Raw genomic sequence first — 25,145 nt, 5'->3', positions numbered from 1 at the left:
TCTTTTTTGACCCATCTGTAGCCCAATGTTTTGGACAGGGCCTGAACCAGGCCAGCATATTAGAGCCCAGCAAGGCCCAGCCCATCTAAGCACCTCCTGATCACAATAAACACGGGTAGATTGTAGACCCTAAACTTAGATCCGACGGTCAATAGGTGGTGGTCTCTTTGTTTAGCATAAGGATGCCAACACTCTAGGTCTTCCCCGGAACAAAATTGAAAAGTCTCTCTTAAAACCCTAGTTTGCATCCCTGAGCCATCCTCGACTGCTGGATCCGCTTGTTCATTGAATCAGGTCAGCATCTCTCTCTTTCTTTCTCTATCAAATATATGTGTGATTTTTTTCTTTTACTTGTATGTAGTTTTCGCGGCAACCAAACAGGCGGAAATGGTTTCTAAGATTAGTTGTCCTTTTTAGACTGCGTGTTTAGTAATGCCAATGAGCACTGTAGGGATGTACTTTAAGCACAGCCTTAGTTTTTAGTTGATACTGAGACCCGAAAGAATAAATGCCTTATCGTGGAATATGGTTTGTGTAGTTATTCTAGATAGGACGGTGAATTGCTTGATGGAGCAATACTATTATCTTGTGATAAAGGATGGAGTTTGTAAAATTAGAAACAGGAAGTAGTTTGTCTTGCATTGGAAGATATTGAGAATTGACTGCAATTGGATGGAAGAAAATGCTTCATAAACACTGGCAGCATTAGGATAGAATGGGTTGATGATAAAAGCAGGAGGTGTTCCCTAAATTATTTTGTGTAAAAATGTTTGAGGATGGAATTTAAGCCTTTTTTTTCACTGGAAAAGTATGGATTGCACCAACAGGAAATTATAAATGACTTAGATATTTCTAAATGCTGCAATTAGAAATTTTTTACTCGAAGAACATGCACTTCATGGACAAGCAGGGTTTTTATGAGCATACAACTGTGCTATTGCAATGTTTACCTGCATTCTTTGCCCCCTTTCTAAGTTATGAGACATATCTTAATTGCCAATGACTCTATTGGCACACAGACCATGGGTTTTTCTTGATCAAGAGGCTGATTGCAAGTGGGTTTTCCCTTTTACAGTAAGGTTGATTTTGTTGGTCAGCAGTAGAAGAATGAGGTACAATATATGTGAAATTCAGAAAAAAGATTATGACATCTTAATGGAAATGAGAAAGCTCAAATAATACTAAGTACCATAAGGAGATGACTGGCCAAATCCCTCAACCTGTAGTGGTACAACCCTAATGAACAGAAAAACTTGGATGGATCAATGATAACATAGTTTTCTGTTTTGAGTATTGTCTTTGACTTCTTTAGAAGCAGAAAATTAAAGTCTGGTATCCAAATCCAATTGATGGATTGACTGGATATCTCTATGGTTGTTCCTAAAGACACAGCTGTTCCTTTCTCTTCAGAAACTATTGGATTGTGTTACAGAAAGCTGCTTTCCCAAGTGTCAGTGGATGATCTATGTTGAAGAGTTCTTCCCTAGGATTAGGCTTTGTGAACACGTGATTGCTTTTATTCTCCTATTAAACCTTAATTACCAGGTAGGACTCTGTTACTTCCTGGATAAACTATAGGTCCATAGTTGCCATGGAGGTGGGAAAAAAGAGGTACTGTAGTTCCATGGTAGGTCCATAATTTAATAAATAAATAAATAAATAAATTGTACACCCACAATTGTCATGGGGGAAAAAGGGTCTGAAGGAAACCAGTTAAAAAATGTCCCCACAAGGTTTTTTGAAAAAATGGAAAGGAAAATAGGATGCAGGAAATATATGAGAAGTGCCAAGATGAATGAGGGAGAAGTGGGGGAAGCAACTGCATGGATGGCTACTTCATTGACTTGCACCACTGTTTTGCATTTTGTATCTTATTGTTGCCAAAGGAGGAACCATATTTTTCCATATTTGGCCAAGCTTTTACTGCTTCACAAATTGTAAATTTTTTTTTTTCTTCAGTTTGATCATCTCACATGAAACTAAAAGGGGGAAAGCATTATCATATTTTCTTCATGAATGTGATGTATAAATCACCTTATCCATTTATGTTGTTTTTGCAGGTGATGTCTGATTAGGTCATATGGTTCAACCGGATGGTCTTCAATGCTGCAAGATTAAAGAAATGCTTTTGTCAATCTTTTGGAGCCTTTACCCTACCCATTACTTTTAATGATACTACCTGTTATCCAGGAATTTTCAAAACCAGGAGAGAAGGTAAAGTAGGTATGGCCTCAAGTTTGTGCACTCTTGTATCTGATGGAGAATCACATACCCAGCCTTCTCTAATAGTCAGCCAGGACCAGATATGTCCAGTCTCAAATGTTCAATCCACTCCAGAAATTGAAAAGAAATATGTCCACCATGTTTATGATGCAATTGCTCCACATTTCAGTTCTACCCGCTTTGCCAAGTGGCCAAAAGTTGCCACCTTTTTGAAATCCCTGCCTTCTGGATCTCTTGTCTTGGATGCAGGATGTGGAAATGGGAAGTATTTGGGTTTAAGTCCAGATTGCTTTTTTATAGGATGTGATATAAGTGCTCCTCTTATCAATATATGTGCTGATAGGGATCATGAAGTTGTGGTTGCTGATGCTGTAAATCTTCCTTATAGAACTGGTTTTGGTGATGCAGCAATCTCTATCGCTGTGTTACATCACCTAAGTACAGAGAGTAGGAGAAAGAAGGCAATCCAAGAATTAGTCAGAGTTGTTAAAAAGGGTGGGTTAGTTCTAATAACGGTTTGGGCTGTGGAGCAAGAGGATAGATCATTGGTTACCAAATGGACTCCTCTTTCTCAGAAGTATGTGGAGGAGTGGATAGGACCAAGTAGTCCCCGCATTCGTAGTCCTTCATCCTTCACTCTGGAAAGTATCCCTGAAACAGAAGAGAATGGTTCAGGAGAGCACTTAAAAGATTTGAAGGAGATTTCCAATGAGAACTTGCAGGATACTATGCATTCAACCTGTCAAACTGAAGATGATTCAATGACTTTTAAAATTAAAAAAAATATTGAGAGCCATCAGGAATATTTTGTACCTTGGCACCTACCTTACCATCGTGCAGAAGTCAGTGGTGCTTCTGCTTGTGCTCTTGCAACTGGCCTGGCAAAGAAAGATGATAAAAAGGGTGCCGTAGTTTACAATAGATATTACCACGTGTTCAGTGAAGGCGAACTTGAAAGGTAATATATTGTTTTCCTTTTAATTTTTTTCTCTAAGATACAATTCTTGTTCCTCTTTCAGTTGTTTTTCTATCAATTTGTGCTTGTGAACCATTCAAACGGTCACCTGTTCTATGATATGTTCTACAACTTGGTTTGTAACATTTTCCCCTTTTTTGTCCCTGCCAGGACTTGAACCTAGAACTTTCCACATCCTCACTCCAGCCCCCTTGCCACTTGAGTTAGGCCTCAAGGGCTTTTATGCATTTTCATTCTTAATACTGATATTGATTCAAATATGTCAATCTACTCATACTTATATACTCTATAAAATTGTATGCTTTCATAAATAGTTTAGCATAGACAAACTTTTTATCAGGAGAGAAATAGACAGAATATGAACCACGACTTAATTGAGGGCATACACAAAAGTAGGTATTGGGTTATGAGGAAGTTTTCAATATCTACTGTTTTATCATTTTCGTGATGTTATAATTTATACTACTGTGCTTCTCTGTTTGGTGTAAGTTAACTGCATTCTTGCTAATAGAGCCTAGGACCTTAGTCTGATTTTTTGGAGCTGTTGGAATTATGAATCTACTGTCTCCTTTTTAGTTCCTAAACTCTTCTGCCTGGAATTATTCTCACAAGCCTTTGCCTCCTCCTGTCCAATGGTTTCATTTCTTTTGGTTCAGCCCTGTTACCTTGTAACTTGGCTTTATTTGTTGGTTAGACTTGAAGAATTGCCTCTCCCTTAAAGATAAGTTGCTCAGTTGAGGCACAAACCTGATGCATAAACTGTGTTGTAATCTGGTTGTTGAAATCAGAGGGTATTTGTTCTTTGAGTGCATCCTTCCTGGAGAACCTCCATCCTCCAAAAATGCTCTCTGAGTAGACTGGTTAGAAAACAGGATTTAAGAAATTGATTAGGCTTGCAGCTGTATGAAAAGTAAATCAGTTTAGCTCTACACTAAGGAAATTGGTTCCTCCAGCTTTCTTTGATCATGTTTGGCAAGAAAGAAGCTAAGGGTCCTTGAACAATGAATTTCATGATATCAACTCAACCTTCCAGAGTATCTTCCAACCAAAGGCATAGGTTCACCTTCTTCAAGAAAATTCCTGATTCTGAAACTAATGGAGATTATGTTAATGTTGGTTCTTTCCCTTTTGCATCTTCTATCCTTCGGCTGCTAGCTTAGGTTGGCTGCATTTAAGGCTAGTCTTTATAATCTTCACTTTGTTCATTTGTTGCTGGGCTGCTCCTTAGATTTCTGTTCAAATGGAGTTCCATCCATTTACAATTTCAAATATATTCATCCATCCAAGTCATGAATAAGACCATTTATAAAGCAATTAGATTTCTGTTCGAATGGAGTTCCATCCATTTACAATTTCAAATATATTCATCCATCCAAGTCATGAATAAGGCCATTTATATGAGCCCACATGTGCCTGCTGATGGCCCTCAAAAGAGGAGCTGCAACCACATGAAGTTAGTGATGAAGGATTGAAATATTCTTTTGTCAAAATAATCTCTAAGAGGTCTAGGGTAATTTTGTTTTGAGTACCATAATTGCCACTGTTAAGTCTTTAAAAGATTGAAATAATTTGATCTAAAGAAGTATTGAAATATTATGATCCAAAGAAGTATAGTGTTACATACAAACATACTGTTATCTCTTAATTTTTTAGTAAATTGCAAACTGTTCTTTAGCTGGTCATTCTGCTAGTTGAACCCAGGTTGAAGGAATAAGCAATTGCTTTTTTTCTTTTGTTGTGTATTTGTGTGATGTATTTATTCTCATTCCACATACTTTTTGCATTATGTTTTGCAGGTTGGTATCTGGTATGGACAATGCAGTCATTGTTGACCAATTTTTTGACAAATCAAATTGGTGTATTAGCCTTGAGAAAACATTATGACAAATCAAATTTGTGGTACATCAACCAATCTGAGTGTAATTCATACAGAAGACGGTGATGATGCAGTTGATAGTTGCAGGCACTGCAAAATCTTCACTTTCAAAAGTAGCTTCCCATAGGAAGCCCACATGTTTCAGAAACACAGGTGAGGATGCTGAATGCCTTGTTTCCAAAGTTTGTGAGAGGGTCTTCACCTTTATTGTTTGCTGATTTAGCGGGGTTTGCTTCTAGGTACAGTTGTCTCGTGCCTCAACCTTTAAACAGTCATCCCCCCTACCCCACCCAAAAAGGCAAGCACACTGAGACATACAATTAGATATGATTCTACTTGTTCCCAATGTATCATGCATTGGTTCTACAGGTCAAAAGTCACTGAATATAGGTATTTCTTAGCCAGGGGCTTTATTGCAATTGTGTGATCGATGTTGGAGTCAAAACTGTTCTATGCCATTTGATCGATTTTTTCAACGTGTTTATTGTCCAACAAAGATCCAACAGACTAGGGCTGTTTCTTTCTCCTCAATAGACTTTTTATGTATGATTTCATGAACAATTTAAAATTTTTCCCATCATCATTTAATCCAGTTTCCCAGTTTCTGAACCAGAAAGGAGATTCACCTATTGAACCATTCCATTTAAGGAGTTAAAAAAATATGAAGCCGATGTGATGTGACAGGATCACTTGGATGAAAATGGTGCAGCTGCCTGATATTTAAGACTACCTCAGAGAGAGTTAAAAAGGAGCTATGTAGCATAAACCACTACAATAACTATAGATGTTAAACAGCTACCTTGAATTTGGCAGCACATCCCTTCACAAAGTGTGATGATCAAATGAGATTGAATTCATTCATAGCAACTGGGCTTCGGATGATTTGGTAAGCTGAGGATACATCCATTAGACCGGGTGAGATGATGTGATCAGCACGAACCCTCATAACAGTGAGCCTCATTCATCCATCCCATGCCAACGATTTAAAAATAGATGAGAGAAACGAGCAGAGGAAGAGAATCCCGGTTGGATTCAAATTGGAACAGAAGTCCACAGCATTGAGACTGACATGCACCTAAAGGATATTATTGACTCAGAGCTGTAATTCACCATATTGATCAGAGGTTAGAGAGTCAATCAATTGTAACCTTCTCCTGCCCCTAAAGGATATTATTAACTCAGAGCTGTAATTCACCGTATTGATCAGAGGTTAGAGAGTCAATCAATTGTAACCTTCTCCTGCCCCTAGATTCAATTTAATAAAAACACTAGATAGAGTTATCTCAGGATATGGAAGAACATTAAAACATGTAGCGACTGATCACTCAAGTATTAGTTATCAAAAAGTTGCAAGGGAAGAAATGTAAAGTATGATTCTATTTTCTTGACCATTTCATTTATAGGTCATTATGCAGTAGTATCATCCAAGCGCACTTGGTCTTTAGAGGCTTCAGATGAACAAAATTGAGATATTTATCCATTACAATATAAGAAATAAATAGAGGTGTGCAGCGCATGCAAAGTAGGAGAAAGGAATAAAAATGGTGAATTGAATGATTTTCCCTTGTGCTTTGAAACAAGTTCATCAAAGGTCAAAAGTTTATATGCTAAGACAGTTCTCCAGCATTCACTACGAACCTTAGGTGCCATTGCCACTGATGACAGATAGATGGAATCAAAAGAAAATCATTAATGGCACAATTATCAATACTTCCCAATTGCAGGGCCCTTGATAAAACAGGGAAGCTGTATAAATCTGCTTTTGGCATGTACGGTAGCTGAAAACTAATGCTAGCAGTTCAATCCCCAGTCATAAGGCTGATATATCACTTTCAACTGGCCGGTAGCAAGCACCTCCAGTAACTCTTCGGAGATGGTTGGCTCCAAGTAGTTTGCTGCATGCTTTAATACCTCAACTTCGTTCTTGCCAAAATCTACACTATACCTGAGCATTGATGAGAAAAAATTAGAGCCATCTTCTAATCAGCGTATCTGATTGGCTTCTCAAAACACAGAAACAGGGTATAAATGCCAATGGTTTTGTTAAAAAAATAAAAATAATTAATAAATAAATAAAGAAAAAGGGTATGCAATGTCGCCGAGCTTTTGAGAAGCAATTCAGAGGACGAATCATTTCCCAATTAGATAATGGAGGTCATAGACTCATGGTACGAATCCTATAACATGAATTGTTGTATATAATGTGGCAGAAAGTCGCTTCATAGAAGAGAATGACATAGAACCATGTTAGATAGCATGTTTTCCAAAATCATTTTCAAAAATATTTCCCGAAAACTGGTCTAAAATATTGTTTTTTTTTTTTCATATTTAAAAAAACAAAAGCACTTTAATCATCAAAAAATGTTCCAAACTAACCATGTTCTCTAAAACTTTTTAGAAATCCATTTCATTTCCAGCATCAAGCAGGCCACAAGGTTTCACTCTTTTTCTAACACATGGTTAAGGCCCTATTGGAAAAATAAAAAATTAAAGACATATTTGCGGCCCTCTCTTACAAAAACTTACCATTTTAGGAGCTTACTGGCTGATACGACCTTTGCATTAACATCTAGAATTAATCCTCCACTTCTTACAAAATTACGGGCTGCTTCCACCAATTCTTGATCAATGTTCCCAGGTGAGTAGCATTTGAGAGGAGGGCCAGATCGGGTACCAAAAACCAGTGCAAAGTGGATAAGAGGCTCCGGGTAAGGAAGAGCCACCTGATGCAAAAGAATAAATTTGGAACTGAGGTTAAATTAAATGATCAGCCAAGACATAGAACTTCATCATGGACACAGAAAAGGAAGACCCCTAAAAACCCTACTTTTATAAGCTTTACGAAAATCAACAAAGTGATTTCAAGCATCTACAAATGCCCATCAAAGGTAAGGTTATCTTTACCTCTTTCATCTCCTCTATTTCATCTTATATCCGCATTTTGACATAAGGAAGAAAATAAATAAAGGAAAAGCTTAAAGCCTGGTCCAATCAGAACTGAAAACCAGATATTCACTTAGGCAGGTTTACTTTGATTTATTTTAAACAACAGGTCAAATTTGGTCGAAGAAAATATGGAAATGCCAATTTCTTGTTGAAATGCAGAACCTTTTTCAGTATGTCCAGTCAGAATATACTATGCTATCACGGACCCATAAAAGAGCCCATCAACAAATTTTAAATCCCTAAAGCAATGGCACCATTGCCCTGTGGTGATTATAGGAGTAGGTTTCATCTCATAAACAACCAAATTACCTTGGCACGTCTGTCTCTCATTCCAAATGGCTTAATGAGGTTGTATGGTGGTCGCTGGTTGCCCCTTAAGATGCCATTTGCAATAACAGAAAGTGAATAGGTGCACCCACCAACAACATATTTAAATTCTCCAAGAAGCTTCCTTCTCTCAAGTGGTCCAACTGGAAAACCCCACACCAATATTCCATGGATGGCCATCATGTTGTAGAGATTTATAAAGAAAGCAAGCTTCTCTTCCCTTGGCATATCCTGCAAATCTACTCTCTGGAGCTCCTCAACTATTCTCAAATACCTATGAAAGAAATCATTTTTAGATCATAAAGCATATATGATTATAAAAAGACAACAATGAATTTATCCAAACAATTTAAAAGCTCCAACAAACCTAGCAAATTCCTCACTCCCATGGATACTTCTGTAATCAACATGCTTTCCATCTTCTGATGTGTAAGCTTCAAAGATAGCATAAGACAAAAATCTAAGCCTTGATGCAATTTCTATTATAGGCTTTGGCTTCACATCAAGTATGCCCCTCAGGAAATTGTGACACTGAGACGACACTACAGGATCATGGTCCAAGAACCGGTACAAATGGTTGCCATCCTCAAAATCATTCTCACTAGAGCAATGTAAAACATCAAAAAGGACCCAAGAAAACAAAAAATGTCAAGGAATGTTTACAAGTTAAGTAAAAAAATTAACACAAAATTGCATAAAAAGGCATTTGAAACAGATAACTTCGAATAACTTACTCAAGAACGTTTTGGAAGAAGTGTTTACTTGCAAGTTTTCGCCCAAATTCAATAGCCTGTCTCATAACAAAAAAAATAATACGAAGATTAACATGAATAAAAACTAAGCTAGCAGGTTGTTTATATTTTTAATCTTTGGCCAGTGGTTGGCTGATTCCTTAAAACAGGTTCTTCAACTAGTATTCAAGAGGACATATCACTAACCTCTTCCCTTTCCAAGTATTGATCTTCTGATATAAAATCCACAGCTTCTGAGCCCAGAAAGCAGTTAGTGAACCTGCGCATTCGATAAAAACGGTCCTTAACAACAATAGATTCTTTCATTTTGAGGACAATAGCAGCTAGTTCATCAATTGCCCCGCTACTGGACAAGTCATCTTCACCAGAAAGTGGTGGCAAAGGAGCTTCAAATGATGGTGCTTCAGAAATCACATAATTAATCTTCTCATCAAGCTTGCCAGACTGATCAAGGCCCTTTACCTCATTCAATCCCCCTATAAGGACTTCATTAAAAAACAACTTCGGAACAGCACAAGACCCTGCAATTTTTTCTAGCTCCAGCTTTCTGCTAGGGTACACATCAATGTTAATTTCAACATATCTGAGTCTTCTCTGAAGTAGAAATCGCCGAACCTCTTTACTTTCCTGGCATCCTAATCTTGTATACAGTATAATTCTTCCTTTCATACCCACTGGACGTGCAGGTTCTTCAATGATTTCCTCCTTCTGTTCGGTTTTGTTTTCTGCATCAACTTCTCGCGAAATCTTAATATAGTTTAGGGGATTCCATGCAGACCGTTCCACTGGTTTTTGAGATGCTTCTTTGGCTTCACCTTCTTTGGGGGAATCTACAACCTCCTTAACACCAGTTTTATTCTTATCTTCATCATCCTGAGCAGCATGTACATCCTCATCTGTTTTCCCCGAAAGGACACGCAAAACACTAGAGACTGCAACTGTACCTTTCTCCTTGACAAAGTTTTTAAGTGCTACAGCCTTCTCAGGCCAAGCAGAACCTTGTGTTTCTGTGTCAAGATCCAAAGGACGGGTAGACATACTCCTGCTAGCTTCCATCCCAGGAATCTCAGTTCCATCAAAGACAGGCTCTGGTTCCTTCTCCTCACTAAGATTTTCCTTGATATCCTGATATGTTTCGCTTTTATTTTCAGACTCCAATTCCTTACTTTCATCAACCTGGTTATTCAAGTCATCCTGATTCATTTCTTTTTTATTTTCAGACCCCAATTCCTTACTATCATCCACCATGTTATTCGAGTCATCTAGACCCTCATCACTATCTGGATTGGGACTTTCCTCACTAATCCTCAAAGCTTTCATTTGTTCTCCATGATCTTTCTGTGGATAACATACTTCTCCCTCCTTTTCAGGTGTTGAAGAATTCACCACATTTTTCTCAGTTGAGCTTTCATTTTCCATGATGCCAATGATATTAAGTTTGCAACCTAACTCATTAAAAAGTGGCTATTAAATTTTAATTAGCTGGAAACTGGCTGGTAATGACACTTCAAAGAGCTATTTGCATCACCCTGCAATAGGTTGGCATAAAAAATTGAAAGATCACAACATTTCATGTAAATACACCAACTTAATGTCAACTCACTAAATTAAAAAAGACGAATACAAACAATAAGATGTATTAAATACAATGGCAGCTCAACACAAAGAATGTAAACATACAGCTCCAACAAGGTTAAAGTTGTAACACAGAAAATCCACAAAGGAATTATAAATGGAGAAGTTTCCTGGATTCTGGACCTTCAGTGGTGTTTACTAATTCAAGAACACGTATAAAAATAACAAGAATGGAGGAACAGATTTACTCCCTACTCAAAATAACAGTAGTCAAGATTTGAATCACTAATTACAATAAGGTGTTAAAATGCAAGTGCTCTGCATACTTGTATAACTTCTTCTTCAAACATATATTACCACACAATCAGAAAACCAGGGTAACCTTCAGAAATAATGACCCTGGCTAGCCTAAAGCTTCCACAGAAAATTTAGACATTAGCCTGAAAATGTAATTTCAATGCCCTATACGCATTTACAAGTTTCTGGGAACTCACACCACTGTTCAAGAACAATCCTATCGAAGTTTTTTCTTGTTTCCTATTTGAATGGACAATCAACTATCATAGTTTGTGAATAAAATGATGCCATGGAAATGTTGTCATTCCCTTTTGTCAATTGTCACTATGTTGCAATGACAGATTGAAAGCATGAATGGCAGGCCTAAGATGAATTAGTAGACTGCAAAAGGAGTATTCAATTAGACAGTAGAGAACTCCTGACTGCTACCCAGCACTCCAAAACTCATTATCACATCAGTAATCACAGTTCACTTTTGTGTGTCAACAACTTCAATAAAACCCCACCTTGAATCAGTGTCAACATCATAAATCAAATATCACAACCAATCTACAAAGTGGGAGGAAATTCAACCAGAAATTATATGAAACAACTAAACATCAATCACATTGGCAGAGAGGCCAAATCATTGACCAACAATCTTCAAGTATATCTTGTCAAATAACTAGGTTAACAGAAGACAAAAATATAAGAATGCTTCAGTCAGAATCAAAACATGGGTTGAGGGAGTGATGGAGGCTGTGTAGGTTGAATAGCAGGTTGTGAAAGGAGAAACAAACAAGGCATCCAAAGCCCAAAGAGGTGCATACAAAAAGAAGAGAGCAAAAAAAGCTAATGCCCCGTTTGGTTGCAGAATATAGCTAAAAAGTATGCAAGACCCGAAAAATACTATTAAAGAAACTCTAATGAAATGCAAGAAAAGTAAACACATGACTCAAATTGAATTTTCTCAGCACCCCGATCTCTTATTATCATGAAAACAAAACTAGATACATCTCGGTCAGACACTGTTAAAAATCTTGAATGGGCGAGATACAATCAATCCATTTCAATCTCGTGAAACACGCAATGATCGTATTGCCCCCAGTTGATACCAATAAAGTTAACGGAGATAAAATATTAATTTCAGAAGAAAAAAAATGTAGCATTCACCTCAGGTAAGCCAACAGAGTTCTATCAGGCAAAGTCGACTGCAGATGAAAGAACATTCAATTCAGTTTCTTTCTTTTTTTCCCATATTTTCTCAGCAACAAACCGAAATTAGGGTTTTCGAAACACAATCTGATCTAATGAAAGATCTCGGAACGATACAAGATTGATGACCCAGTCAAATAATGAAAATAATAATGACTAATAATAGTAACAACAAAATTGGACAAGAAAGCTTACAGATCCGATGAAGCGGATGCGTCGATTGGAAAAGAGAACCGCGTAGAAAATCTGGAAGCACTTGAGGAGATCTGAAGAAGGAGACAAATTTGAGGAAAATGAAAATAAATGTATGAAATTAAAGATTGAATTAAAACCGTCTGATGGAGTCGATGTTCAGACAGGAGACACGGGCACCAGAAGCGGGAACTCCGTGGGCTAAAAAGAAAACGCACCAACGGATCGCGACCCCCTTGCAGATTTATATGTGGGCCCTTCTTTTGGATTTTGTTGCATATGGGCCCCTCGCCAATTGTCAATAATACATTCCCGCGATTTCCCCTCCCTTACTTTTCTTTTACACCTCCACGTATGACGCATTCGGGCAATTTAGTATTGTCCGAAAATTTAAAAATAAAAACAAAAAATAGATTTAAAAGTAATATTTTTAAAAATTTTAAATATTAAATAAATTTAAATTATTTAAATATTTAATTATTTTTAATTTTATTTGTATATTTCATTGTAAACCATATATTTGACGATCAATTCATTGTAAATATTTCTTAAATATAATCTAATGGTTTATTGGTTTAATATTAACTTAATTAAATAGTCAAATAGCATTAAATAAGTGTAAAATTAAGTACTCATTTGGATCATTTCTGTTTCATGCTTTTAAAAAATATAAAATAATAATAATTTTTATATAAAAATTTAAATATTATTTATGGGGATTTTGATTTATTGAATGTATGATGATTGATAAAAAGATTTAGTGATGGGGATGTTGAATTTATGTAACAATTTTTAGTTTCATAAAGTATATTATAATTTTTTTCACAATGGACTAAGAAATTTGATAATCAATTCATTTACAATATACACTAAATATAACTTAATATTCAAATCTAATTAAATAAGTGTGAAACTAAGTGTTCATTTCTATATGTTTCATGTTTCCAATTTTTAAAAAGAAAAAGTAATAATAATTTTTTTTAAGGAAAATGTGAGTTTTCATTTACTAATTTGAAAACATATAAAAAAATGAAATTAACTTTTATAAATTAATTTTATCTTTTTCAATTTTAAAATAGTTTAAAATACATATATTTTTCTACAAATTAGATAATTATTTCCCAAAATAGCACCAATAAACAAAAATAAAATAAAATTTTAAGTTTATTGGTTTTAATTGTGTTTAATTTTTATTTTGTTTTAATTGTATTTAATTTTTAAGTATTTTAGTTTTAATTATATTTAATAACAACTAACAATTTTTTTATTCAATTTTATTATATAAAAAAAAAACAGAGAGAATATGAATAGATTTATATAATACAAGATATAAAATCATTATTAATTATACAATTGAAAAAAAAAATTATTTATCACATAAGAACTCTAGAGAATTTTTTCAAAATGATTTATATCGTAAAAAACTTATAATATATTTATTTGTAATATATTTTTATCAAATTAAAATGTTAAATTAAAATTTTTATAATTTTATTTAACATAAAAAATAATATTTTAAGAAATAATTATTTGACTTATAAAAATGTAGATATATTTTACAATATTTTTAAATGAATGTAGATAAAGTTGATTTATAAAGGTTGATGTTAATTTTTCATTTTTATATATAATACAATAACTCGTATATAAAAAGCAAAAATTAGTTCTAAATTTTTAAAAATTTCTGAATTTTTGAAAATTTGAAATAGTAAAATTTTTGTTAATGCCTTAATTTTTTTTATACACTTTCTAAAAGTGGCTACCTTTTTAAAATAAGATTTTAAAAGATCTTATATTTTTATGCAAAAATTATTATCATTTGTTTGAGCAATAAATTACCCATGTTTTTGTTCAACACAACTATTTACTATGACCCATTAAACCTATTTAATATGTTTAATATGATCAATCTGAACACGTACCTACAAATTCAAGCTTAACCCAAATGGGTTTGGAAAAATGTGTTTGGGATGGTTGGAGTTTGAACAAGTAAACTTCATATTTGGGTTAAGCTTGGTCGCAAGACAAACTTGACCTAGTCCATAGACTTTTCCACCTCTAACATCATTGTTCATATCTTTGAAGTGCTATTGCCGAGACCTGAGGCCCGAGGGGTGCGTCTGTGGCTTTGGCATGAGGCTAGACTTCTGTGGCTTTGAATTCCAAATCGTGAAGTAGAAGTAAGATCTAAGAATTTCATAAAATTAGAATTTCTAATCGTGAAGTACAACAGGGGCCACCTAAATATTCGTAGAAAGACTTGGAGAAGTTTTCAGAGCGGTCCATCATTTTTACTTTGAAAATGACCAAAACTTCAATTTCAATACCAAATGTTTTCAATGTCAAATCCGCACATTGTTTCGTGACGCTCCTCCAGAAATTCCTATCTTTTTATTGACTTTGTTTACTTTTAAATCCTACTAGAACATTCGTTCATAAAATAAGTTTTACCAAATAATATAATCTATGACTGGGGCAAAATTACTTGTCAAGAGCTGATCAAACCCTCAAGGAAACCAAACAAAGAGTGTCTTGCCTCCATGCCATCCTCTGTTTTCTCAGCACTGCTAGTATGTGGTGATTTAAGTCTGACTAACCTCAACCTGTTGATTTCCTAATGTTCTGGCCTGCATTTTTTGCTCACAATGAAACTAGCTGTTCAAGGTTTAGTTCGCAGAAGAGCTGAGCCTCATAGGATAAAAGGATAATAAGGTAATCAAGGGTTTTTGTATTTGCTCTGTGTTGCATTAGCTCCTCAAGGTTTTTCCATTTTCCATGCCATTGATGATAAATCAATTGTCATTGGTTTACAAATTTTTGTTCCACGTTAAGGCAAAGAAGAATAATACATAAAGCAAATTCCTAAAACAGACCTGATTTGCATGAAATCAGAACATCCAGAAAGCTGAAAAGTTGGTCAGTGTTTCATACAGCATCCTTCCAAAGGCATGAAATATCTGAAAAGGATGAAATTAGATATGGTTTAGGAACAAACCATGAAGCAATATTTTATCAATAAGACAACTAAAAAATACAAAGGAAAAAATATGGGGAGAAACCCCTCAACATACAATACCTTTCTATAAACATGGTCAAGCGGACAAATCTGCGTTTCCATTGATAATACTGATAAGAGATCATACCAAATCCTCTTTTTCCCTTGAGTGATCTGTAACGTAGGATATTCCCCGAGGCACATAAATTCAAAAGATTCTCGAGAGCATCCTGATCATTAAGATGAACCGAACCTTCTCTCCATGCCTTTCTTAAAATAGAACAGAAGGGGCCAGTTGGAGAAGTTCTTATACAATCTGGGATCGGAGAGGAAATCAGGACAAATCACTCATTATAAGTCATAACTAGGGCCTTCTTATATTGATTCTGCTTTACATGTTTTTTTCACAGCTTTTTCTATCTATAGTCCATCCATTCAGCAGATCCCCTTCCATGGATTTCCAAAACTGATTGAGCCTTAGAAGTTTTTCATCTAGAGTTGATCTAGACTCCAGGTTTTGGTGGATTTAGCTGCGGTCCTGCCAGATCTACAAGTCTAGTCACCATTTAAAGTTAAACATGAATATCAACTTGACTGCAGGCAATGGTCAGATGAAGACTCCATATTCCACTCAACATCTCCACATGCACTAAGGACTGTCGTAAGGATATAATCATCCACCTCGATACCTTCTGCTTGCATACGGTACATGAGCTTCAAAGCTTCTCCGCAGAGCCCATTCCTCGCATAACCCACAATCATTGCCTTCCAAGAAACCAAATTCCGTTGTGGCATGCTATCAAAAACCTGGATTGCCTCAGAAACATATCCACATTTTGCATACATATTAATTAAAGCACTACCCACAAAAACATTGGACAGCGCAAGTGTTTTGTTCACAGAAGAGTGAATCAATTTCCCTTGCAGAATAGCTTCTAAGTGAGCACATGCTTTCAAAGCCGATGAATAAGTGAAAGGGTTTGGCTCCACACCTTCCTCCAACATTTCTTTCAAGAATTCAAGAGCCTCAGGTTCATGCCCAAGACTGGTATAACCAGAAATTATAGCAGTCCATGAGACCACGTCTCTAAGAGGCATGTTTTGGAGGACCTTCGAGGCAAAAGGGTGCTCTTCACATTTGCAGTAGAACCATACTAGAGTGCTTCCTATGTAGATGTTGCTTTGCATGGAATTCTTCATGATCTGTGCATGAACTTCCTTTCCCATCAGTAAATTCCTAGTTGAGCCACATGCTCTGAGGATGCTTACGACAGTCAAGTTGTTAGCAAATATCTTCCGTCTTTTCATCACTCGAAAGAGGCTAATGGCCTCCTCCCCCTGCCCATTACGAGCATATCCAGCTATGATAGAAGTCCACGTAACCGTGTTTCTCTTCTTCATTCCATCAAACACTTTTCTTGAATCTAATATTTCCCCACACTTTGCATACATGCCCACTAAGGAAGTCCCTATGAAAACATCTTCCTTAAACATCTTCTTAATTATGGCACCATGTAACTGCTTTCCAAATTCTAAAGCCTTCTCCTCTCCACAAGCCTTCAAAACGCTACACACCGTAAACTCATTAGGAGAAGATGTGTTGAATATCATTTGTGAGAACATAGACAAAGCCTCTGTTCCACGCCCTTGTTGGGAGCAAGCAGTAATCATGGTTGTCCAGCAAACTACATCCCGCTCAGGCATTTGATCAAACGCATGAAAAGCCCCAGACAGATCACCACATTGTGCATAGAAGTAAACAAGAGCACTATCAACAATCAAGTTCCTCCAGTTATCTTTCACAATACAAGCATGAATTTGCCTTCCAAGCTCAAAATCCAATCTCTTACTACACAAATTCAGAACACAAACAAAAGTCTTACCATTTGCTCGAACGCCATTCTCAATACAATCATTGAATAACCTCAATGCTTCATCATCAAAACCATATCTCGAATACCCATTAACAACAGCAGTCCAAGAAACAACATTTCGCTCCGGCATTTTGTCAAACACCTTGCGAGCCTCCACTAACTTCCCGAATCTCAAATAAGCACTAATCAAATTATTATTGACATATGTCACAGAGTTATCCAGACACTTTAAAACAACTGCATGTACCCTTCTAACTTCTCTTACTGTACAACACGACTGAAGCCAAAACGCGAGCAAATTGGCATTGACATGTCCAACAATTGGTTGAACATTTAAAAAACCGGCATCTGGGTTTTTATGGGAGCTCAAAAACTTGCAAGAATTAGAAAATTCGGTCATGGAAGAAGAAGTTTTCAAAGAAAAGCAAAGAAAATTTGTGGGACTTTTGCAGTTACTCTTCCATGTTTTCGAGTTCTTTCTCGGCTCCGGTAATTGAGACCTTCGAATGGTGAACAGGGAAGGCGGTTGAAAGAGAGTAATTTGCGGTGCGAGCATGGCAGGAATGGCTTCAATTTCCCGCAAAATAGCAGTTCGAGTTCTGCAACAGCTAGGCAGAAAATGTAATAGTCTTTCGAAGCGCTTTCAAGTTTTTTAACGTTCATATTCTTTAAAACGACGCCGTTTGATAGTGGTGGGAAAAAAAATCTTGGTGTGTATATTGTCCACCGCCTGGCTAGGTTGCTTCCACGTTTATTTAGGTATTAGATATGCTACGTTAACATGTCCCGTATGCCTCATTATCATTGTTCTGAAGCGACGACGTCGTTTCGAGGATTGACCTGTGCGTCTGCATAAACCAACGGTTGGGATTATCTCTACCAGTCCTCGAATTCTGTTCTGTAAAACCCTCCCTGAAACTGTAACTGACCCTAAACCCCCAAAAAACTTTTCCCATCAATGGAGTTGGCTTCTACGACTCTCCAGGCACGTTCCTCTTTCCAAGTTATAGCCCCTTCTCTCTCTTTCATTAGAAATTCAAGACGAAATCTTTGTTTCACTCGTAAAGTCGAAGGTAATTCGATATTTCTTTTCCGTATCCTCCGTTTGATTGCTAAGGAAATAAAGAGAAAATAAACCATATTTTTAGTGGAAAATTTTCACCAATACCTCCCCACTAAGTGTTCTAAATACAATTTTTTTGCTTAGTTGAGTTTGGTTGGTTTTGGAAACCTGAAAAACACTTTCCTTTCTTTTCTGGACAACCAAACGGAAGGTTATGGAAATTTTCGATGTTTAATTAATGTTTTAGAAATTTGAATAGTATAATTATTGGAACTCGGTCCATTGGAAGTGGAAGTGTGGGACAAGGAAAAGAGTTGTGTTCTGTTTGGTTGCCGAGAAAACATGGGACAAAAGAAATTTAAATTTTAACTGTTGTAACATGATGGAGTGGAGTAGCAATAGTTAGGTTCTGAGTTTTCTGTTCCTTTTCCCCTATTCACTTCTGGCTGGAACTCCGGGATCATGTGTTGAGTGAATGCATGGAGTTTCTGTTTCCATTATGTTGCTAAATTTTTTGAGATATAGCTACTTTTAATATGTGGGTGGTGGTTGATTTGAATGATAGCAAATAAGGATGACTGAAAACAGTATTGGTGATGCTTTATAGCTTCCATATTATGTCCTCCATATGTTTGTTTATTTGTTAAATTTTGTTTATGCTTCAAACATTTAATGCTTCAGAATTGGTGGCTGTCATGAAACTTACTGATTTCTTGTTCTCAATTCTTATTTTATGGCTTGGCCATTGCAAATATTTATTTTACAATTTTACTCACCTACTAGAAATATATAGTTTTGTATGTGTGGATAATTGTGATAAACCCGGGGGTTGGAGCCAAGTATTTTGTAATCTATAACTGCTGTGAAATGCCAGGTCGTCGCTTGCTGGTTAATCCAATCAGACTGCAGCACTCATCTGTTGCATCTGTTGTTGGCGATACAACTGCAGTACCAAGCCGCAGTTCTGGAGAACCTTTGTCATTTTCCAGTTCATCTGATCCGACAGTTGATAAAGATGTCATAGGATATGGTGAAAAGAGAGATGGGAAAGATGATCCCGAGTGCTTGGACAACCATAAAATGATTCGTGTTTGTGATAAGCTAATTGAGGTTTTCATGGTAGACAAGCCCACTCCAACTGATTGGAGAAGGTTGTTAGCTTTCAGCAAGGAATGGAGTAATATCCGTCCTCATTTCTACAGGCGCTGTCAGGACCGAGCAGATAGTGAAGGGGATCCTGGGAAGAAACACAGTCTACTCCGTCTTGGCAGGAAGCTAAAAGAGGTGAGTGGTACAATTCCACAATTGACCTTCTTAGAAGAACATTGATAACTTCAGTGAGGGGAGGTTCAACCTTGTTGATTCTATTCTGTGGTTTTGGAAGCACCCTAGTCCTGTTAATTTTCTTCCTCCCCTTGGAAGATCTTTCTTTGAGATTCAATTGAAAGAGTGTATTATCTGGATGCTTCCACATGTAATAGGAAAGTTCAGCAATTTGTTCTCCCTATTAAGTTTTTGGCCCAAGAAATCCAAGGCTTGTGTTACATTGGAATATTTTGTGAAAAAATTTTAGTTTGTGGTTGAATTAGGCATGTTCCTATTTGTTCTACCTTTGGTTTGAGTTCATGTTAATATTTTAGAATTTACTGGAAACTGCTGCTTTCTTCAGATTGATGAAGATGTGAAAAGACATAATGAGCTTTTGGAAGTGATAAAGGGAACGCCACCAGCTGACATCAGTGCAGTTGTTGCCAAGCGTCGGAAGGACTTCACAAAAGAATTCTTTGTGCATCTTCACACAGTAGCAGAATCATATCATGACAATCCAACTGAGCAAAATGGTGATACTAAATGCTTCTTATTTTTTAATTTTTTTATATATATATTTTTTTGAATTGCACTTTTTGAATTCTTCATCGGTGTGGTGCATTAGTTGTTGGAGTTAATTATTATTATTATTTTTTTTTCTAATGATATAGACTAAATGCTGCCAGAAGATCTAATTCATTTTTTTAAAAATTTTTGATAGTGATATAAAAAGTTATATGAGATCAAGTGATTGAATGCAAATAATCATGTTTCCCAATCCATTTCTTCACAATTTATGGTAGTGCTCGATTCTAATGGTATAAGTGCAAAGACACAGCACAAGATATCCACCACACAAATGGCTGAACATGTCTGCGCAATGGTTGGATAAATCAAACCTGTCTGTGCAGAAAAACACCCATAATTTGTTACCTGCAATGCTCTAACTCAAACCCCTTTAACAACAAGCTGGAAGATCACCCCTAGATTAAGTTATGAGGAATAAATGCCATGACTATTATTACCACTGGGAATTCCTAAGAGGCCTGATTTTCCTTACAAAAGCTCAACAAGAAAGTATAATCAGGCCCAGTCTGACCTGATTGGCCTATAATTGTACCCTAGCCTGGTTTTCAATCCTAGTTATCACCCTTGTAATATGTATTTTTGTTTTGCAATTGACACTGACACTGTTTCTCTGTTTTTGTTTGAGCAGCGTTAGCGAAGCTGGGCAACATGTGTTTGGCTGCTGTACAGACCTATGATACAGCATCTGAAAGTATTGAAGCACTGAATGCTGCAGAGTTGAAGTTCCAAGATATTCTCAATTCTCCTTCTCTAGATGTTGCTTGCAGGAAAATAGACAGTTTGGCTGAGAAAAATCAACTTGATTCAGCATTGGTGCTGATGATCACAAAAGCTTGGTCAGCTGCTAAGGAGTCGAACATGACGAAAGATGAGGTAGATTGAAGTCTGCCATCAGAAAATGCCTATATTTACATTAATTTTTCAATAAAGTTATCTTTGTATTAATCCATTCATTAAGTCTTAATTTATTCATCAAGTTTGGTCTATCACCTTATAAAATTCTGGTTACCTGATGCTGGAACCTGAAGAATTTTCTATATATTCAAACTATTTGATCTACTGCATCTTTTGTACCATCCATTAGAATATGATGGAAATTCTACCCATACCAGAAAGAGGACTTTTTCTGCCACTACTTTTGGAAGAAATGGCACAGCGCATGAGAGAATGAGATAGAAATTTTCAAAGGAGCCTTGATGTGTGGAGTGATTATCCATGATTTCATACAAAATTAAGGTCTAGTGCTGCTTCAAATCTTTTGACCTTGTGCATGTGATATATTCAGATTGGGTTGGAACCAGAAACTGGTACAGAAAATTGTGGTCCCAAAATAGTGAAACTTGTCTGGTTTGTGGTTCCAGGCTTCCAGCAACTCTGCTTTTCTATTTGGATTGGGAAGCACTAATTCAGTTATATCAATGGCGGAGCCAGGGAAATATTTGAGGGGGTGCAAGATATGAACTTTAGTTTTAGGAGGGCAAAATGAGACCAACATATCTAGAGGTAGCCATGTATATTTTGCATGATCCTGGGCCTGGGATCATAAGCCATTATTTGCAAGTGTATTTTTCAAAAATTTGAGGGGGGCATTGTCCCCTGGGCATAGCATGTCTCTGTCACTGAGTTATATTGTGGGAATCTAATCAAATATTTGAGTGTTCTTATTTCATCTTTCTGTACAAATTAAATTGGAATCTGCACAAAAATAATGATAGGAGGATTGAACCGATATCATCTCTGAAAGTCCTATAACTCTTATACATGCATGATGCATCCTAACACACTCATTTCAATTGCTGTACAATGAAATGAACACTCACTTTAAACAAATGACATGATTTTAGCTTATATCCAGTGTCTGACCCCTCCTATGTTTTACATTATTAATTGTTTTATTGCATCACAGGTAAAAGATGTATTGTTTCATTTGTACACAACTGCGAGAGGTAACCTTCAGAGGCTAATGCCAAAAGAGATTAGAATACTTAAGTATCTTCTCACAATTGAGGATCCGGAGGAGAAAATGTCTGCCTTGAAAGATGCATTTACCCCAGGAGACGAAATTGAAGGAAAGGACGTAGACTGCCTGTACACGTATGTATTTGAAACATAATTCCTCTATTTTTTTTACTCTTGTCTTGAAACTAAATTCACTTATTTTTGGATTGGGAAGGCTAATGGCTTAAATGTCCCTAGTGAGTTATTGAAAGCCCATCCTTTTTGTGGTTCTCATTTGAGGAAATTCGCTTGTGATCAGTTCTTTTAAGTGGATCCGTTTTCTGCAAGTGATTCATAAAGAAGAAAACAATTCTGTATGGATGGATAGGATTTTCTGGTTGTGCCACTTATTGGCTTTGGAGGAACCACTCATGATTTTGCTACCGGCTGAAATCACATGACGTACAAATCTATTTGTTATTACTTTTTAGATGTTTCACCTGTTTAGTTGTTTTTAGCTTCTTTTTATTTTCTTTCCTATCTTTTCCTTTCTTGATCTTCAATTTTTATTTTTTATTTTTTAATAACTTGACAAAAGACCAATTTGACTACTAACAGGACCCCAGAGAAGCTGCACACCTGGATGCAGACCGTGGTGGATGCATTTCATTTCAGCAGAGAAGGCACTCTCATAAGGGAAGCTAGGGACTTGATGAACCCAAAAATCATCCAGAAACTGGAGGAACTGAAGAAGCTAGTCCAAGACAACTTCATGTGATAACTCAAGTTACACTTCTCAGAAACCTTCCCTGAATTCCATGGTCTGGGAGCCCTTGACCTTTGGATGGGATGCTTGAAGTCCATGGACAGCTGCCCCACAACAGCATTTTTTCATCCCTCTAATTTTATTCCTTGAGACTTTAAACACCAATGAGAAATAGGTATATTCATCTTCCCACCGATCAAAGATAGTCTAGCTACTTGAAGTTATGTTTTTACATGGCACAGGCCTCTGCTCTGTTTTGTGGATCATAACATTTTCTTCCTTGATGAGAAATAGAATCTGATGTAATCATCTAGGAATATTGAATGATGTGGTGTAAGCCCCTGTTCTGCTTATGGTATGATTACCATCATTTTAAATGAAATTTAGTCGGAGTAAGGGAAGATTCAGATAGAAAGAGTAGGACATTTTTATGACTTTCTTTTCTTGATTTGGTCCCTTAGGTTTTTATCTAACTGGGGATGAATAGTTCTGAATGATAATTGCCCTTGCATTTGATTTTTCAATTTATTGAATTCTGTGAATTAGTCCTTGCTCTTCTTTTGTCAACCAAAGTGCGTATAAGCTACTTATTCTTTGGTTCATTGATTTAAACTCATGGAACAGAATTTGTTTTGGAACATGATTTGTGTTGGGATTTTCTTTCATAATGTAGCCGTTATTGTTACTGTTAAAGATGGAAGACTTTTGTCGGTTTGTAATATACATGTACTTTTTTACTAGTCAAATAATTATTTCCTAAATATGACATTTTACTTATGAGATTAATATTATCAATTGACAATTTTTATTTTATTTTTACCGTAAAAACTAATTCAAGATCAATATAATAAGAGATTTTAAAAATTAAAAGTACAATTAAAACTAAAAAAAAAACCTTTAAAATTTAAAAATATAAAATAAAATATTAACATTCACTTTACTAAATCATATGATAAAAACATATAGATTTGATAAATAGTTTGAACTACAATGAGATATATATATTTTTATTTTTAAGTATTTTTGTTTTAATTATATTTAATTTTTTTATTGTAATTATATTTCATTTTTAAGTATTTTAGTTTTAATTTCTAAAATTTCTCATTTTATTATTGATGTCAACTAATAAATTTGTATTCAATTTTATTTATAAAAAAAAAAGATGAGTGGATTTATATAATAATTATTTCTTTAAATTAATTACTGTTGCTTTGAGTTTTATTTTTAATCACAAAAATAAGAAATATATAAAATTAAACCACATAATTATTTTAAAATAGTTAATTTATTGTTGTGATGATGATGATTATTATTTTTATTATTATTATTATTATTATTAAGACTATTGAAAATTAAACTACATCATTATTCACATTCATTCTTAAACAAACAATATTTCAATATTAGATAATGAAAACAATGTTCAACAAAGTTTTGTGCCAATAGACATTGTCGATAACATAAAAAATCAATTTAAAATAAATAAATAAAACAAAATAGAATTTAGATATTATGATATTTGTTAGGAAATATTGTAGCGAGTTAAAGGTAAACGTGGGCATAAAATGAGAAACCTACAAAAAGTATTCATTAAAGGATAATTTATGAACAAATCAATTTGAAAAAAGTTTTCTTTAGTTTTTTAAAATCTCAAAAGTCAAAAGGATTATTATATATTTATAGAGATTTGACAAATTCATGTTCAATAGGTGATCTTATGCGCAACACCAAAATACTATTTTGATTATGAATCAATTATCAAGGGAGTACAAAAAATCAAAATCAAACTTTATTTCAAAATTTATTTTATAGTAGATATTTTTTGTTACAAAAAATGGAGAGTCGCAAAAGATTAATTAAAATAAGGTAATGGATATTGTGGTAAGAAAATGAAAAGTTGATTCATGCATTTTTTCGGTTTCCCAATAAAATAATTGAAGGGAATTAGGATGTGAAAAAACATATTCAAATTGAAAAGGTAAGATATTTATAAGAAAATTAATTTTTTATAAGGGGATTTTCGAGTAGAAATGTTATAAAAGTTGGCATAATTTTAATAAAATATAGGTATAAAACAAATCCATTGGAATATATATTTTTGAATAATGTCACAACGAACATAAGCAATTAAACTCATGACAAAAATATCCGAATATTAAATATAAGCTAAAGAGAGATTTAAATGTGATTAAATGGAACAATAGGAAATTGACAGCTGGAGACAACTAGGACCCTACGTGGCATGCCTATAAGTA

General features: G+C 35.3%; 4 protein-coding genes across 7 annotated transcripts; 2 read left to right on the top strand and 2 right to left on the bottom strand.

Annotated features, from left to right (window-relative positions):
- Positions 1 to 175: 175 nt before the first annotated feature.
- LOC117906577 (tRNA (carboxymethyluridine(34)-5-O)-methyltransferase) lies at positions 176 to 5,684 on the top strand. Of its 3 annotated transcripts, none has more exons than XR_004649866.1 (4): positions 176 to 294; positions 2,061 to 3,181; positions 4,996 to 5,228; positions 5,321 to 5,684. XR_004649866.1 is itself a non-coding variant. In XM_034819667.1 (3 exons), exons 2-3 carry the CDS (start codon positions 2,094 to 2,096, stop codon positions 5,081 to 5,083), a joined length of 1,176 nt encoding a protein of 391 aa, XP_034675558.1. In that variant the 5' UTR covers positions 176 to 294; positions 2,061 to 2,093; the 3' UTR covers positions 5,084 to 5,684. The 3 variants fall into 3 exon arrangements, 1 of the variants encoding a protein (XP_034675558.1); XR_004649865.1 differs by having other exon boundaries at positions 5,315 to 5,684; XM_034819667.1 differs by having other exon boundaries at positions 4,996 to 5,684.
- Positions 5,685 to 6,435: 751 nt separating this feature from the next.
- LOC117906576 lies at positions 6,436 to 12,562 on the bottom strand. 2 transcript variants are annotated; one of them, XM_034819666.1, is made up of 8 exons: positions 12,362 to 12,562; positions 12,125 to 12,162; positions 9,287 to 10,629; positions 9,083 to 9,138; positions 8,716 to 8,949; positions 8,331 to 8,622; positions 7,602 to 7,798; positions 6,436 to 7,020 (listed from the first exon to the last, which is right to left on the bottom strand). In XM_034819666.1, the coding sequence occupies exons 3-8, from the start codon at positions 10,517 to 10,519 to the stop codon at positions 6,867 to 6,869; spliced, it is 2,166 nt and encodes a 721-aa protein (XP_034675557.1). In that variant the 5' UTR covers positions 10,520 to 10,629; positions 12,125 to 12,162; positions 12,362 to 12,562; the 3' UTR covers positions 6,436 to 6,866. The 2 variants fall into 2 exon arrangements, with proteins under 2 accessions (XP_034675557.1, XP_034675556.1); XM_034819665.1 differs by lacking the exon at positions 12,125 to 12,162.
- Positions 12,563 to 15,105: 2,543 nt separating this feature from the next.
- On the bottom strand, positions 15,106 to 17,849 carry LOC117906235 (pentatricopeptide repeat-containing protein At4g18520, chloroplastic-like). The gene is made up of 2 exons (XM_034819210.1): positions 15,435 to 17,849; positions 15,106 to 15,315 (listed from the first exon to the last, which is right to left on the bottom strand). The coding sequence occupies exon 1, from the start codon at positions 17,781 to 17,783 to the stop codon at positions 15,939 to 15,941; it is 1,845 nt and encodes a 614-aa protein (XP_034675101.1). The 5' UTR covers positions 17,784 to 17,849; the 3' UTR covers positions 15,106 to 15,315; positions 15,435 to 15,938.
- Positions 17,850 to 18,041: 192 nt separating this feature from the next.
- LOC117907895 (uncharacterized protein At4g37920) lies at positions 18,042 to 23,414 on the top strand. The gene is made up of 6 exons (XM_034821575.1): positions 18,042 to 18,300; positions 19,165 to 19,574; positions 19,960 to 20,131; positions 20,815 to 21,059; positions 22,093 to 22,280; positions 22,743 to 23,414. Exons 1-6 carry the CDS (start codon positions 18,186 to 18,188, stop codon positions 22,900 to 22,902), a joined length of 1,290 nt encoding a protein of 429 aa, XP_034677466.1. The 5' UTR covers positions 18,042 to 18,185; the 3' UTR covers positions 22,903 to 23,414.
- The last annotated feature ends 1,731 nt before the right edge of the window (positions 23,415 to 25,145 follow it).

Source organism: Vitis riparia, chromosome 18 (genome assembly GCF_004353265.1).
Source record: "Vitis riparia cultivar Riparia Gloire de Montpellier isolate 1030 chromosome 18, EGFV_Vit.rip_1.0, whole genome shotgun sequence".
In the NCBI taxonomy this organism is placed as follows: domain Eukaryota; kingdom Viridiplantae; phylum Streptophyta; class Magnoliopsida; order Vitales; family Vitaceae; genus Vitis; species Vitis riparia.
Note: the sequence above shows the minus strand (reverse complement) of the source record. Positions and strands in the feature narration are given on the sequence as shown.